The sequence below is a fragment of the Hakea prostrata genome, chromosome 10, assembly GCF_041222555.1.
Source record: "Hakea prostrata isolate BN-2017 chromosome 10, UWA_Hpros_2, whole genome shotgun sequence".
Classification (NCBI taxonomy): Eukaryota; Viridiplantae; Streptophyta; class Magnoliopsida; order Proteales; family Proteaceae; genus Hakea; species Hakea prostrata.
In genome coordinates this window covers 41,185,745-41,198,203 of record NC_142609.1, presented here as the reverse complement: position 1 = coordinate 41,198,203, position 12,459 = coordinate 41,185,745, and the positions used below count along the sequence as shown (strand labels likewise).

Below are 12,459 nucleotides of genomic sequence, written 5' to 3'. Positions count from 1 at the left end.
AGCTAGAACCGGTTCGAGCTAAGGTTGTTCAGCCCAAACACATTCCATTAAGTTTCGGTTCAGATCGGTTTAGGCTATAAGGATCGGTTCGGATTAAATTTTGAGCACAAATAAGTTTAGAGGATCCAGAATCTTTGAATTGACAAATCTCTCCTCCAAATGCATTTATTTTTCTCTTTCCCCTTTTACTCGATGAACATGCCATCTTCGCCCGCCGTAAAGGTGCATGCCGGGTACGGGCACCACTGGTCCAATGCTCTTGTGCGGCTGTGCCCCCACGTAAGACGTAACACGACTACACGAGAAAGATGTGGTGGATATTAGTTTTAGGATCCCAACCGACGTTGGGACAATTTCTGGGTTCGCTTGATTCCTGCCTGCTGCACACCATATCAAGTGAAAATTCCTGCGTCACACTTCAAACTTTCTTACAAATGATGTTTTCAATGTTGATACTCCGAAGTTCTTTGATGTTTTCTTTCAACATTGGAACATTTTTTTGACAATTTCGATGTTGATTTTTTTATTAGAAGTGAAGAACAAACGGAGCTACATGAAGACATTATCTTAAAGCGGATCAACGACTGTTAACTGGGTATTCTTAATTTACGCATTGTGTAATCCCGCTGCGGAGAGAATTAAGGAAATTTCTTGTTTCAAATTTCATTCTTCAATGTTCTGAGGTTTATCATAAAAAGAGCACAAGAAGGATTTAATAATAAAGGTAACAGATACGATGAATTCCAGTTGTTGAGGTTTAAATTCTAGGTGTTTAAGTTTCTCTGATTATTTCTATTTGAAGAAATTATGTTCAGGTATTTTTCTGCACTTTCAGTGACCTGTTTGAAGTCCAGAAATCTCTGCGTTTCCGGAAATCTCAATTGCTTACCGTCTCTTCTGACGAAACCTCTGCTTCGAAGGGAAATTAGTTTCAGCAGAATCAGATTTCACTTTGGTCTTTCCGAAGGTATGTATTGAGCTGTATGCTTTCTCCATTTCACTTTATTTTCATTTAATTTGTCGCAGATTTTTACGCAACTCATTCTCCTTTTCTTCGGTCACGCAGTCTCGCTTTTTGTTTGGATCATCCTCTTTATGTACTACTTTTGGATTTTGTGCCATTGACATGCCTTATGTCTTGATTTTCTTCTTCCAATCGCTCATTTTTTGGTAAAGTGAAAGACCCCCCTAAATGAGGTTGGCGGGTGTTTGACATTGTTGTGAATATAATAATGAGAACATTAGCGACATCTCTGGTCGGCTTGTTATCAATGTGGAATTATTTCAGTATTGTAATATTTCACGAACAATCACTAACTTAAAAGAAAAGTCTGGCTGAGTTCTTCTACAGCTACTCTAGAGTATAGACGCATCTTAGGTGATTCAAGAGGAGAATAATTCTTACTGGCCAGAGTAATAGGATTTTGGTCAAAGGATGGCAATGGGATGGGTTAAAGTGTCGTAGTGGTAGTGGATTGTGTTGGGTCCAGCCATGATGAGGTGACCATTTGGGATGTACTCACTTTCTTGTAAAGTGGATGTGAATTTACTCTCCTTTTGGGAATGAAAATGAGGTAGTGGAGTTTGATGGTTACTCTTTCTACGAGAGAGAGTAGTGGTCTTGGAAAAAAATTTCTAACTTGACTTTTGGAGAGGCTTTTGACTGAAGCCGTTAATAAGGTTTGGAGCTTCTCTTGGAGAAGAAGTATAGAAAATTACAGCAAGCATTTTCTTCTCTTTGTTGGTCATGTGGCGCCGTTTCTTGCAATCTCTCATGTTCTCTTGTTGCCAACAGCTTGGAAGTAATATCTAAACTGTTGAAAGTTTTATTTGGGCATTATTGAGGTGAGAAAGAACCTGGTTGCATTTTTGTTTATGTTAGTAATATCCTTAACTTGGTTCAAAGCTTGAGAAGTTTGTTACTTTGTAATCCCATTATTCATCGTATAGGGGAAGTTTTCGCTGGGCTAGGCGCTATGGTTTTTACGTTCATATTGAAGGGTTTTCCACGTTAAAAATTGCTGGTGTTCGTGTGGTTGTGCTTTGCTTCCATATTGCAATTTCTTTGTATATTGTCTTTGATTCACACATAGACAGGAAGTGTTTGGTTCCCAATAGATTGCAGTGCTTCTTAGGAGTTCAAGTGAAGACATAAAGGTTTGACTGGTCAAGACCACTATAAATTTTCTTAACCTGTTGTTTAACAAACCAAGAGTTACACCGCTGAAGTGTGGCATTAAGATTCCCAGGGAGTTTATCCAAATCCTGCTCTTTTTGACGTTGAACAAGCTACCCTTGAAGTAGAATATTGGAAGAAGAGGCAACACATAATATGGAGGAGCTGCAGTAAAGATGCAACAATAATTTGCACGTCTTCACTAGTCACGTCCTGAAGAGTTGATTATGAATAGTATGCCAAGGCCTCATGGAAGGTTACATCCCTAGTAACTAGAATATGCCTGGTTTGAGGATGATATGCTTGTAACCTTTATAGGTAGCAGAATCACAGTAAGGTACCACCATACCTCATGAGGATCAAGCTTCCCATGGGAATGATGATTGCAAGCATGGTAGACACAACCAGAGACATTTTGGGGAACATTAAAGGAGGATGAACTCTGGGGAACATTGACCACAGCACAAAAATCTGGAACACAGGTTGGTAGATGGTTGATTAGATAGGCAGTGTAAGAACAGCATTACTCCAGTTTCTGGGAGGAACATTAGGATAAACAATTAGGGCATGATTAACCTAATGGTCTAGTCATCTAGTCTATATTCTGCCATTGACTCTATCAAGTTCTGTGGGAAGAAACAGTCCGACTTTTTGAGCTGGTAGTGTCCAGCATGTATAAGTGGAGCCCATCCAGTTGATATTAACCATAGTTTTCTTCATAATTTTGTTGCAGGGAATCCAATTTTTGGAATTCATAAAACTAGAAGAATTATATTAACAGAAAATTTTTTTGACACCATGAGGCTTTAGTTCGGTTTGTGGTGTCTAACATCTAAAATTTTTTATCAGAACTTTTGGGTTTTTGTTATACTTCTTCATATGATTGGATCTTGATTTTCATGCAGCAGAATTTCTCCATCTTGCTTAGGACAGGAAATGATTCTTCTCATTTTTGCTTATTGTCAGATGTACCTCAATTCCATAATTGCTTTCTGGTCATGGTTTTCCACTGATATTGTACTTTTATCATGTTTTGGGTTCTTGATTTCCATTTCACATTATTATATCAACCTTATGCTTTTCTGCCCATTGTACTGCTAAAAGAAAAGACGTTCAGTTATAAATGACTTGCTTTCTGTGGCATGTTTCAAAATAATGTCGCATGATGCTTTTCTTTAGCAAAAGTGTGCTTTTAGGTTTCTGTTCTTTCTGCATAAAATCCGCTCCTAAATGTTAAAATGCCTGAAGTCCTGTAGGACCTGTAGGTAGAACCTTGCTAGTTATTCCAGTGTAGGGTCCATATTAAGACTCTCTTTCAGTAGTTAAGCATGAATATTATTTAGTGCCTAATTAGTGTAAATCCAAATATGATTACAGAAAAAGAAGCATTATATTTATCATAAGATGTACTGTAGTGTCATAGTTCATTATTATTACTTTTTATTCCTTTAATAACTTTTGGATTTAACTTCAGGTGTCAAGGTTAAATCTGTGAATCCCCTGAAACACAGACACATCAGACTCCCAGTAAGTTTGTCTTCAGCCATGGAGCATGTTGTATCTGAAAATGGAGCACAACCAGTTGAACTACTTCATGGAGTTGAGGATGACTTCGGAGGTGTCATTGTGGACATGAAGGACCCCATGGATTCAGAGTCTTTCATTGCTTCTCTTAGAGCTTCAATATCAAAATGGAGGCAACAGGTGTTATTCCATCAATTCCTGTTCTTTTTATCTATGTATTGGTAGGAAAGGTTTAAGTGTTTCCTATTTTATTAATGGTAAATTTCACAGTTTTTAAAGTATGCTTCAGGAAACTGTAACTTGTTCTTGAAAAATAGAACTGAACTTAGAATCCTTTACTGATGGAGAGTGGGCTGGCCCTACTGATGACTGTCACTCCAGCTTATGTTATTGTACCTTTGTTGGGTTATATCTAGTTACCTGGTGAAGCTTTGAGGCCAAATACAGGGCAATGATCCAAGGAGTACGTGAACTTATCTGGATAAATATGCTTCTTAATTATCTAAGAGTAGCTCATGGGTGACTTATGAGGTCCAGTCCTGCGTGATAGGAGCAAGACTGTTGTGATTGATAGGCATTTCATCAAAGGAAAAATTGAAAGATGCTCTTAGACTACACCCCATTATCACTGAGAACCGATTGGCAGATGTTTTTACTAAAAGCCTACCTATTAAGTGTTTCCGTCTAATTGTTTCCAAGTTGGGCCTGTAAACATCCATGCACCAACTTGAGGGGGGTTGTTGTCCAGGCTTATTTTATCTGCATGCTAGATATAACCTATGAAGCAGCCTTACCTAGCATGAAGTAGATTTAAAGACCTGGACCCCACAAGAAGAAGAACAAGAAGAAGCAGCCTGACTGTCTTGTTAGTAGCAGTTGCTGGTGAACCAATGGTTCAACTTAACATGTCTTTCAATTAGTTTAATTAATCATGTGACTCACTAATGAGTCACATGATCTGCTGCCTCTGTAATCCCACCTTCCATGTTTCTCAAAGGAGATGTGTTTTTTTTTTCAGCCTTAGGCTAGGATTCTAATTACAAGGCTGCAGGCCCTTGGGCTGTATTGCAAATAAAGGGAATCTTGGAAGGCGAGAGGACACCTTAAGATTTTCAAAAGTTGCTTTGCAAGCTACTGCCACCTTGTGTTCTCCATCGAAGATTGAATATCGTGTTTGATCTAGGTTGATGGGACTGGTATGCGATCTTTGTGGTGTGAGGTCCAAGAGGTTCAAATCAAAGCTCTACTTTAAATTGTTTTAAAGATCTTTCCCAAATTCTCCCAAGATCAACTTGTTGTTCAAGTTCTTGATGTAACAAGCAGCTGCCAAGGATTCCCACGTACAACTGTAAGTTATTGTTAATCCGCAACCCCTTAATTCTTCTTATAATCTTCCAATACTCCCAAACCCTAGTTTTATCCCTTCAATTTTCAATTCCCCCCAAATCCTAAATCTTCCATAGTCTTAAACCAACCATGAAAACCCTCTCAATTTCCAACCAAATTACCCACTGCCTCATAAGGGATACGCAAGTCTAGTTGTTGCCCCATCCAATCACTAAAACCTGACGGACGACTCTGTTTCAGACCTCTCCGATGAAGGCCGAAAATTCACCCAGCTCAGTTCAGCCAGCCAAACCTTACATACCTGCATTCAATTTGCATCACCAACCTGGTAAAACTCAATGGATACTTCCAGCTTTAATCCAGTTGTAAACCTAGATTCCTCCCTTAATCACTTCTCCAAAACCTGAAATCCCAACCTAAAGTTGCTGAAACCTAAATTCCAACAGTTTAAAATCAGCGATGAAATTCTAAATCTTCACTGTAGATTCCCCAACATCAACTTATCATAACCGACATATTAAACCCTAGCCCTAATTTTGATCTGAAACCTGTGACCTTTCTAACCACCTGTTCAAGGTTGGATTCTGGTTATTGTCTCCTAGTTGATGCTCCTATCAATCTAAGACAACATCATAGCATACCTTATCTGTAGTGCTTCTTTCCCTCTATAAATAATAAAATAAATGTCTCACTCTAACAAGCTATTACTCTATCTTAATCTTCTCTAAATTCTTCCAAGTACAAACAAGGTTGTTCTATGTCTGTACAATAATTAGAAATGTGTCAGTGATGGAAGATGAGTTGGTCCTACCACCAACTGCCTCATGTACTGGAAGTGGAAAGCATATGATTCCGTTTAACAACCGAGCAAAGGCTTATTGATTTCCTTTTTGTCAATCATATGTTGTTTGAAACTGATATGCTTTGTCTACTGTATCTTGTTCAAGCTTCTCTTTCTCTGTACCATAGTCTTCTCTTCCTAATATCTTATTTAAGTCATCAGCTTATGGTTTTTCCAGGATTCAGTTTTACTAGAATCTGGTAACTCAATTCTGAAAGTTTGTAAACCTAGATGCATCTAGGTGGCATTCAGTAGTGGCCTTGGGTTATATGGTATTGGACAACATGCATATAGATATTGGAAGATTTTTAAGGTAGCCATGGATTTACCATCTTGATGCCTGGTTACAGGTTGGCTTCATTAGATACTGGTCCCTGTCCTGAAAGGCATGAAACCTGTTCCAAAAGCAGATTCTTGGTCATCTTTATTAAGTTTCTCATGGGTTTGATAAAGTCATGAGACATGCATTACTCCTTTGGATTAGTGATTTTGAAACCTGAAAATTTGCTTATTTCTGTTGCTTGAATTTCTCCTATTTGTCCTTTAAAGACATGGATTGTATAAGTTACTCAAGTTTCATTTCTGTTGTTACTATTGAGTAACTGCTGATACCCTTTTGCAGGGTAAGAAAGGTGTTTGGATTAAACTGCCAATTCAACTCGTTAATCTTGTTGAAGCTGCTGTTAAGGTATCTCGACAGAGGTCTCTTTTCATCCTTATTAAAATCATCTTGAAGCTGTATTAACTATTTGTCTTTTTATGTTGCTTACTATGCAGATGAGTAACTTTAAATGCAAGTTCTCATTGTTGTCATTCTCTTTGGGCTATATTTGGTCCTTTAGTCTCAATATATGTCATGTTTCATCTCGGATATTTTCATTTCTGCTGCTAAATAACTACTATCAGTTATGTTGTTTTTTTTTCCAAAAGTTACATGCGAATTTCATCAGATCTTATATATATCTCTTCAATTTAAATTTTGCAGGAGGGCTTCTGGTACCACCATGCTGAGCCAACCTACTTGATGCTTGTTTCTTGGATCCCTGATACTCCTCATACTATACCTGTAAATGCTTCACACCGAGTTGGTGTTGGTGCTTTTGTGATGAATGATAAAAGAGAGGTACTCCATCTACTGTTACAGTCTCATAGTGTCTGGACAAATCAACACAGAACTCAAAATGGCTCTCTGCTTCATTTTTACTCGAGATTAAGAGCCAATATATGCTGAATCCTGTGAAACAGCTAATTGGATTATTGGAACCATCCAATCTGTTGTATTTCATGTTTTGTGAAGCAGCTAAGTGGAAGGCACAGATAGATACCATAACCCTGATGGGTATGGTTACATCCATTTAATCCATATAACTAATCTAAAAATTATTCTTCTTTGGTGTTGGCTGTCTCCCTAAAATATGATTTTATCTGGTCAAGAGAAGTGTACAAATCCTTACTTCCCATCTAACCTGATTTTGGATATCCCACTTTGTGGTTATTGTGCACAAAGACCTGTCTGTTCTTGACTGTCTTACATTTCATATACTCACTAGGTTGTACTATTTTAATTAGTGTAGTGTATATAGATAAGATAAGGTCCGAGTATATTGTTTTTTATGATTTCCTTATGATGGCCTCATTATTTTGGATCTACAAAATGGTAGATCCTGGTATTACAGGAGAAAAGTGGCAAGCTTGGGGGAACTGGTGTTTGGAAGTTCCCAACTGGGGTTGTTGATGAGGTATGTTCTTTGGATTTGATAAACTTCTTCTTTTTGGTTCTCTGGTTAAATATGGAATGAGGGAAATGCATCTGAACAATAATCAAATGGAAACTCTTTATTTTATCAGTACAAAAGGTTGGTGTGCAACTCACCCAGAATCTTTCTAAATATGGTACTTTTTTCTTTTACTTCACTGTTCAGCCAAACTCCTTGGGTTTTAGAAAATAAGAATTGACTTGAAAGTTGAAAACCTTCATTATCATATTTTCAAAGTAATGAAATCATGATGGCTGTTTCAGTTCTTTAGTTAATTTCACATTCCTTAATTTGCCTTGAGTTGCAACCAGAGAGAGCCTTAAGGTGTATGCTATATTTTTCACTAGTAACTGGATTCATTCATCAGGCCGAGGATATCTGTAAGGCAGCTGTGAGGGAAGTTAAAGAAGAGACAGGAGTAAGTAATAAAAAACTGTTATTTCAAGCTTTTTGAATAAATATTGAATTTCAGTTATTTCAACATACATCGTAGGATTATATCCTGCTGAAACTCTTCCTTCATGTTGCAGATTGATGCAGAGTTTGTTGAAGTACTAGCATTCAGGTAGAATGGATTGATCTCATATATATACTTGAATAGACTGTTGTTATTCTCATTAAGAAGTTTAGCTATATCTCTTTTCCTACAGTTCAGCAATAGTTGTATTCGCAAAGTGCCTCATGTTTAATATCTTGGCCCTCAATTTCTCTGTCCTTTTGAAGCATATCTTGGGGTCCCAATTTGATGGACTATTTTACTGGTATTACTGTGTAGTTTCAGATGGTGGGGCCACATGTAGAGTACATCTGATGCAATTTGAGTTGGGTTGACCTTTATAGGGTCAGTAGTCTAACAGGCCCACTCAAACATTAACTAACTCAGTGTCAGTGAAATTTCGAATTAACCAGAGGCATAACTGTAAATAAACAGAAGTTTATAGTAGGATGGCAAATGGTGATTATTAGTTTATTACGAAGTTGTAAAGCTGAGTCGTAAAATGCCTAAACTCCCAAAGAAGCAAGGATCATAACATGTTAAATTGGAGGGTAATATTGGAATTAGATCATTTAGAAGGGGGATGTACAGAATAACATCAGAAAACACTGGGTTTTGTGCAAATAACATCACTTGTCCTTGTAATTCAAAAGACCTTTGTCTTCTTTTACCTGAGACAAACAGCTTACAAAACCTAAAAACCAGAAAGACCTCGAGCAACCCAGCTCTCAGTAGAAGGCAGCCGTCGACTCAGGCTCTGAAAATACTGCTGGTGGTAGGATAAAAACCAGGTCTGAATCCAACTACGAAGCTTTCCAAGGGAGAAATATATGGGACCAATACGCTGGGACTATATTCACCTGTGAGTAGACTTCCTTCAATCCAAATTTAGATCCTATCAGTAAAGGTTTCGAAGGAAAAGGGAAAAAAGAAAAAGCAAAGGCTTCCTCATTATTCTGATGTTGTAGGCTTTATCACCAGAGCAGGTTATGAGAGAAGAAAATAGAAATTTGAAGAACTGGAAGAGAAGAATTAAGAGAAAAATCAGAGGAGGGAAAGGCACACAGAACTCGTAGCAGCCATCAGTTTTAATTTGAATTTCTCATTCAAATCTCCATCTTTCATTGATTTGTTTTTTAGGGGGGGGGGTGTTATGTGCCCTTCTGAAAGGGGGAAAATGTATTCATTATGTGGAAGAGACATTTCTGTCTCTGCACAAAACACTCATATGGTAGGATGATGTTTTCATCTTTGGTTCTGGAAACCAAATTGAGGGGGATGAGAAATGACTGCTATCTAATATATCCCAAGAGATGAAAGGAATACACGGTAACATTGCATAAACTCACCCACACCAACATACACTCACATGCACAAACCTCTCTTCTTTTTTGTGTGTGAGAAAAAAAGAAAGAAGGGGGGGGGGCAGAGAGTAGAGTTTTTAAGGGGATTACTACATTCGCATCTTTCTCACTCTTGATTAGTGCTTTGACATTATTTTTCCACCTACAGGCAAAGTCACCAGGCATATTTTGGAAAGTCAGATTTGTTCTTTGTTTGCATGATGCGGCCCCTCTCCTATGATATCCAGAAGCAAGAAGTTGAAATTGAGGCAGCAAAGGTAATTTATAGTTTACAATGTTTTACATATGTACAGTACAGAGAGACTAAGCCTCAAACCATGTGGAAATACAAACTATTTTTCGAAATTGCATCAATCAATGTGTTATCTTATTTGGACTAACTAGTGACAATGCACGTGCAAAAGCATGTGTTATGTGTTTTCGAATATAATTTTTTTTTTTATGATTTTTTTTTTTAATTCGTATGTTTTTTCTTTGAATTGATTTTTAGATGATAATTATTATATAATTCTATTAATTAATATTGTGTTTATGAGTTGTAATTACAAATTTGGACATTATTCTTAAATGATTTAAAAATCTAATGAATTGAATAGGCAAGACTATATTGGAAAAGAGAAATGTAACCATGTCCTTTGAGTTCATGCTCAATTAATGATGATTATTATATTATATTATTAATTAATATTAATATTGTGTTTATGAATGATAATTACAAATTTGGACATCTTTCTTAAATAATTTAAACATCTAATGAGATTGAATAGGCAAGGGTATTTTGGGAAAGAGAAATATAGCCATGTCTTTTCATTTGTGCTTTTATAATAGTAGCATGATTGTAATGATCCTTCATTTACCATGTGTAGCATTGAGGACAGTTTATTCCCCTCACACATTCTCAAGATATTATTCAGTAATGGTAGAAACACTAGAGACATTTACCTCTAGAAGTCTTCTAAGAATGTCTCTTCTGTTTTTTGTTCTTCCAGTGGATGCCAATTGAGGAATATGCAGCACAACCATTTGTCCAGAAACATCAGATGGCAAAATACTTGATTGATATTTGCGTTGCAAAGACTGATAAAGGGTATAAAGGGTTTTCTCCAGTGCTTACAGATTCACCTTTTGGAGAAACCCCATTTGATTTGTACTTGAACACCCATGACCTGAACCTAGGCCCGAGCTCCTAATGAGCATTACTTGAAAGCAGCATAATTACAATCTAATATTGAATAATTTGTCTACTTGCATTATCCTTCAAGGGAATGGGGAAAAATTTCCCTAGTTTACTCAATCTATGTTGCTGGACAAGGTGCAGAAATTGCTCTTCTGCTAGATACACTGTTATTCTTCATTGTCGATTCTTGATTTGGAGTCGCATGATTACAATTGAGAATAATTATTCATTGTTGATTCTTCTTGATATTATTCAGTCATATTAGTCACATTGAGTGATGATTATAGAAGTTTAGTATGAAAGTTTTGCTTCCTTTCCCTCTATCCTACTGTCATCAAACAAAGCTGTTCGTCTAAAACTTTTGATATTGAAAGGTTTCATTGTTTTCTTTTAACAAAATATCAAACATTGGGACATTATCTGACATGTTAAATTCTTTTGAAGTGAAAATACTAGAAGGATTAAGACTAATTTCAATGATAAGAAGCTAAACGGTGAGGTCAAAAGTAAAGGTCAAGAGGTGGGGAAGGGAGTTTCAAAATTGTGCGAGAATAGGGTGGGGAGAGGGGGACCAAGAGCCATTAGAAATAAAGGATGAGAGGGAAATAGCATTTTTGCTGTCTATGATACATGTCCTATGTTGGAATGGTTCAGAGGATCTAGACAACCTTCTATTCTCTTGTCCCCTCTCCGTTCTATTTGGACCTTAGCCCTTGCTTCTATTTGGCCTTGATCGAGACATTCTTTTGGTTTCACCCCAAGATTGGAATTGGATTCTAAGAAGCTTTTCTGGTGCCACTATTTACGATCAAATTGGTAAGCTTGTCTTTGCTACCACCTTCCACCACTTGTGGTGGGAGTACAACTTAAGGAGATGGATTTTCAAATCTCGTTCTCGAAATGTGATTTGGAATACCATTTATTTTGATGTTTCATTTAGGCTCTTCTCTTTCCCCCATCCCTTAGTTGTTGACTCTCCAAGGAATAGGTTGATTGTTAGTTTTTGAAGTCTCGCCTCTTCTTTCCAGTCTTCCTCTTGGTTGGTAGCTGCCCCCCCTTCTCTCTGTATCTTTTTTGTAATTCTCTTTGGTTTCTTTACCTGTTAATTCAATTATTTATTCACCAAAAAAAATAATAATGCAAAAGGTGTCTTCTTTCTTGACCAAAGAAAAGAAATTGTCTTTTTCGTTCTTCACGAGGCATTGTTCATGGAGAGACTTTTTTTTTTGTTGGTAGAATGTTCATCGAGATAGTTGTTTTGCTGAAATCGCCCTCAACTTAAAATGGAGATTTGAAGATGGACAGTGTTTGCAATAGTCTTCTTAATTTGTTCTTGGAATCGCAATTCATGTGCAAACGTGGCTAAACAAGTTCATGCTCGTTTAATGAGCTGCAAGCATTCTCAATGACTGTTAACATTCAATTCGATTTAGGGCATTAACAGGTTGAGCTTCGAGTGCAGCATGATTTTAGACTCAAAACTGTCCATTCATTAATTATCGATTAATGATCTCATTTCCGGGGGAAAATAAGGTGATCGTTACTTCCTGATGCTCACAATTTGGTTTTTTAATTTTTTGGGCCACCCATGCGGCGCTGTGAGCAGGTCGCGGAGCCAATTTTCACATTGTAGATACAACCTCTTGAAGAAGATAAATCCAACGCTTCATAATCTACAAGAAATCATAGCAGCGTTTCCATGGTAAGCCCAGTAAGCGAGGATTTGAACTTTGGAGCCTCCACCCTCATCCCTCCTCTCTCTTTCCTTCTCTTTCTC

General features: G+C 37.2%; 1 protein-coding gene across 4 annotated transcripts; it reads left to right on the top strand.

Moving 5' to 3' along the window:
- The first annotated feature begins 205 nt into the window (after positions 1 to 205).
- Positions 206 to 10,918, top strand: LOC149003028 (nudix hydrolase 2-like). Of its 4 annotated transcripts, XM_089136740.1 has the most exons (11): positions 206 to 396; positions 531 to 724; positions 803 to 967; positions 3,651 to 3,880; positions 6,511 to 6,576; positions 6,874 to 7,011; positions 7,550 to 7,627; positions 8,013 to 8,063; positions 8,176 to 8,210; positions 9,654 to 9,762; positions 10,495 to 10,918. In XM_089136740.1, exons 3-11 carry the CDS (start codon positions 808 to 810, stop codon positions 10,693 to 10,695), a joined length of 1,068 nt encoding a protein of 355 aa, XP_088992866.1. In that variant the 5' UTR covers positions 206 to 396; positions 531 to 724; positions 803 to 807; the 3' UTR covers positions 10,696 to 10,918. The 4 variants fall into 4 exon arrangements, with proteins under 4 accessions (XP_088992866.1, XP_088992867.1, XP_088992865.1 ...); XM_089136741.1 differs by having other exon boundaries at positions 206 to 724; positions 836 to 967; XM_089136739.1 differs by having other exon boundaries at positions 206 to 724.
- The last annotated feature ends 1,541 nt before the right edge of the window (positions 10,919 to 12,459 follow it).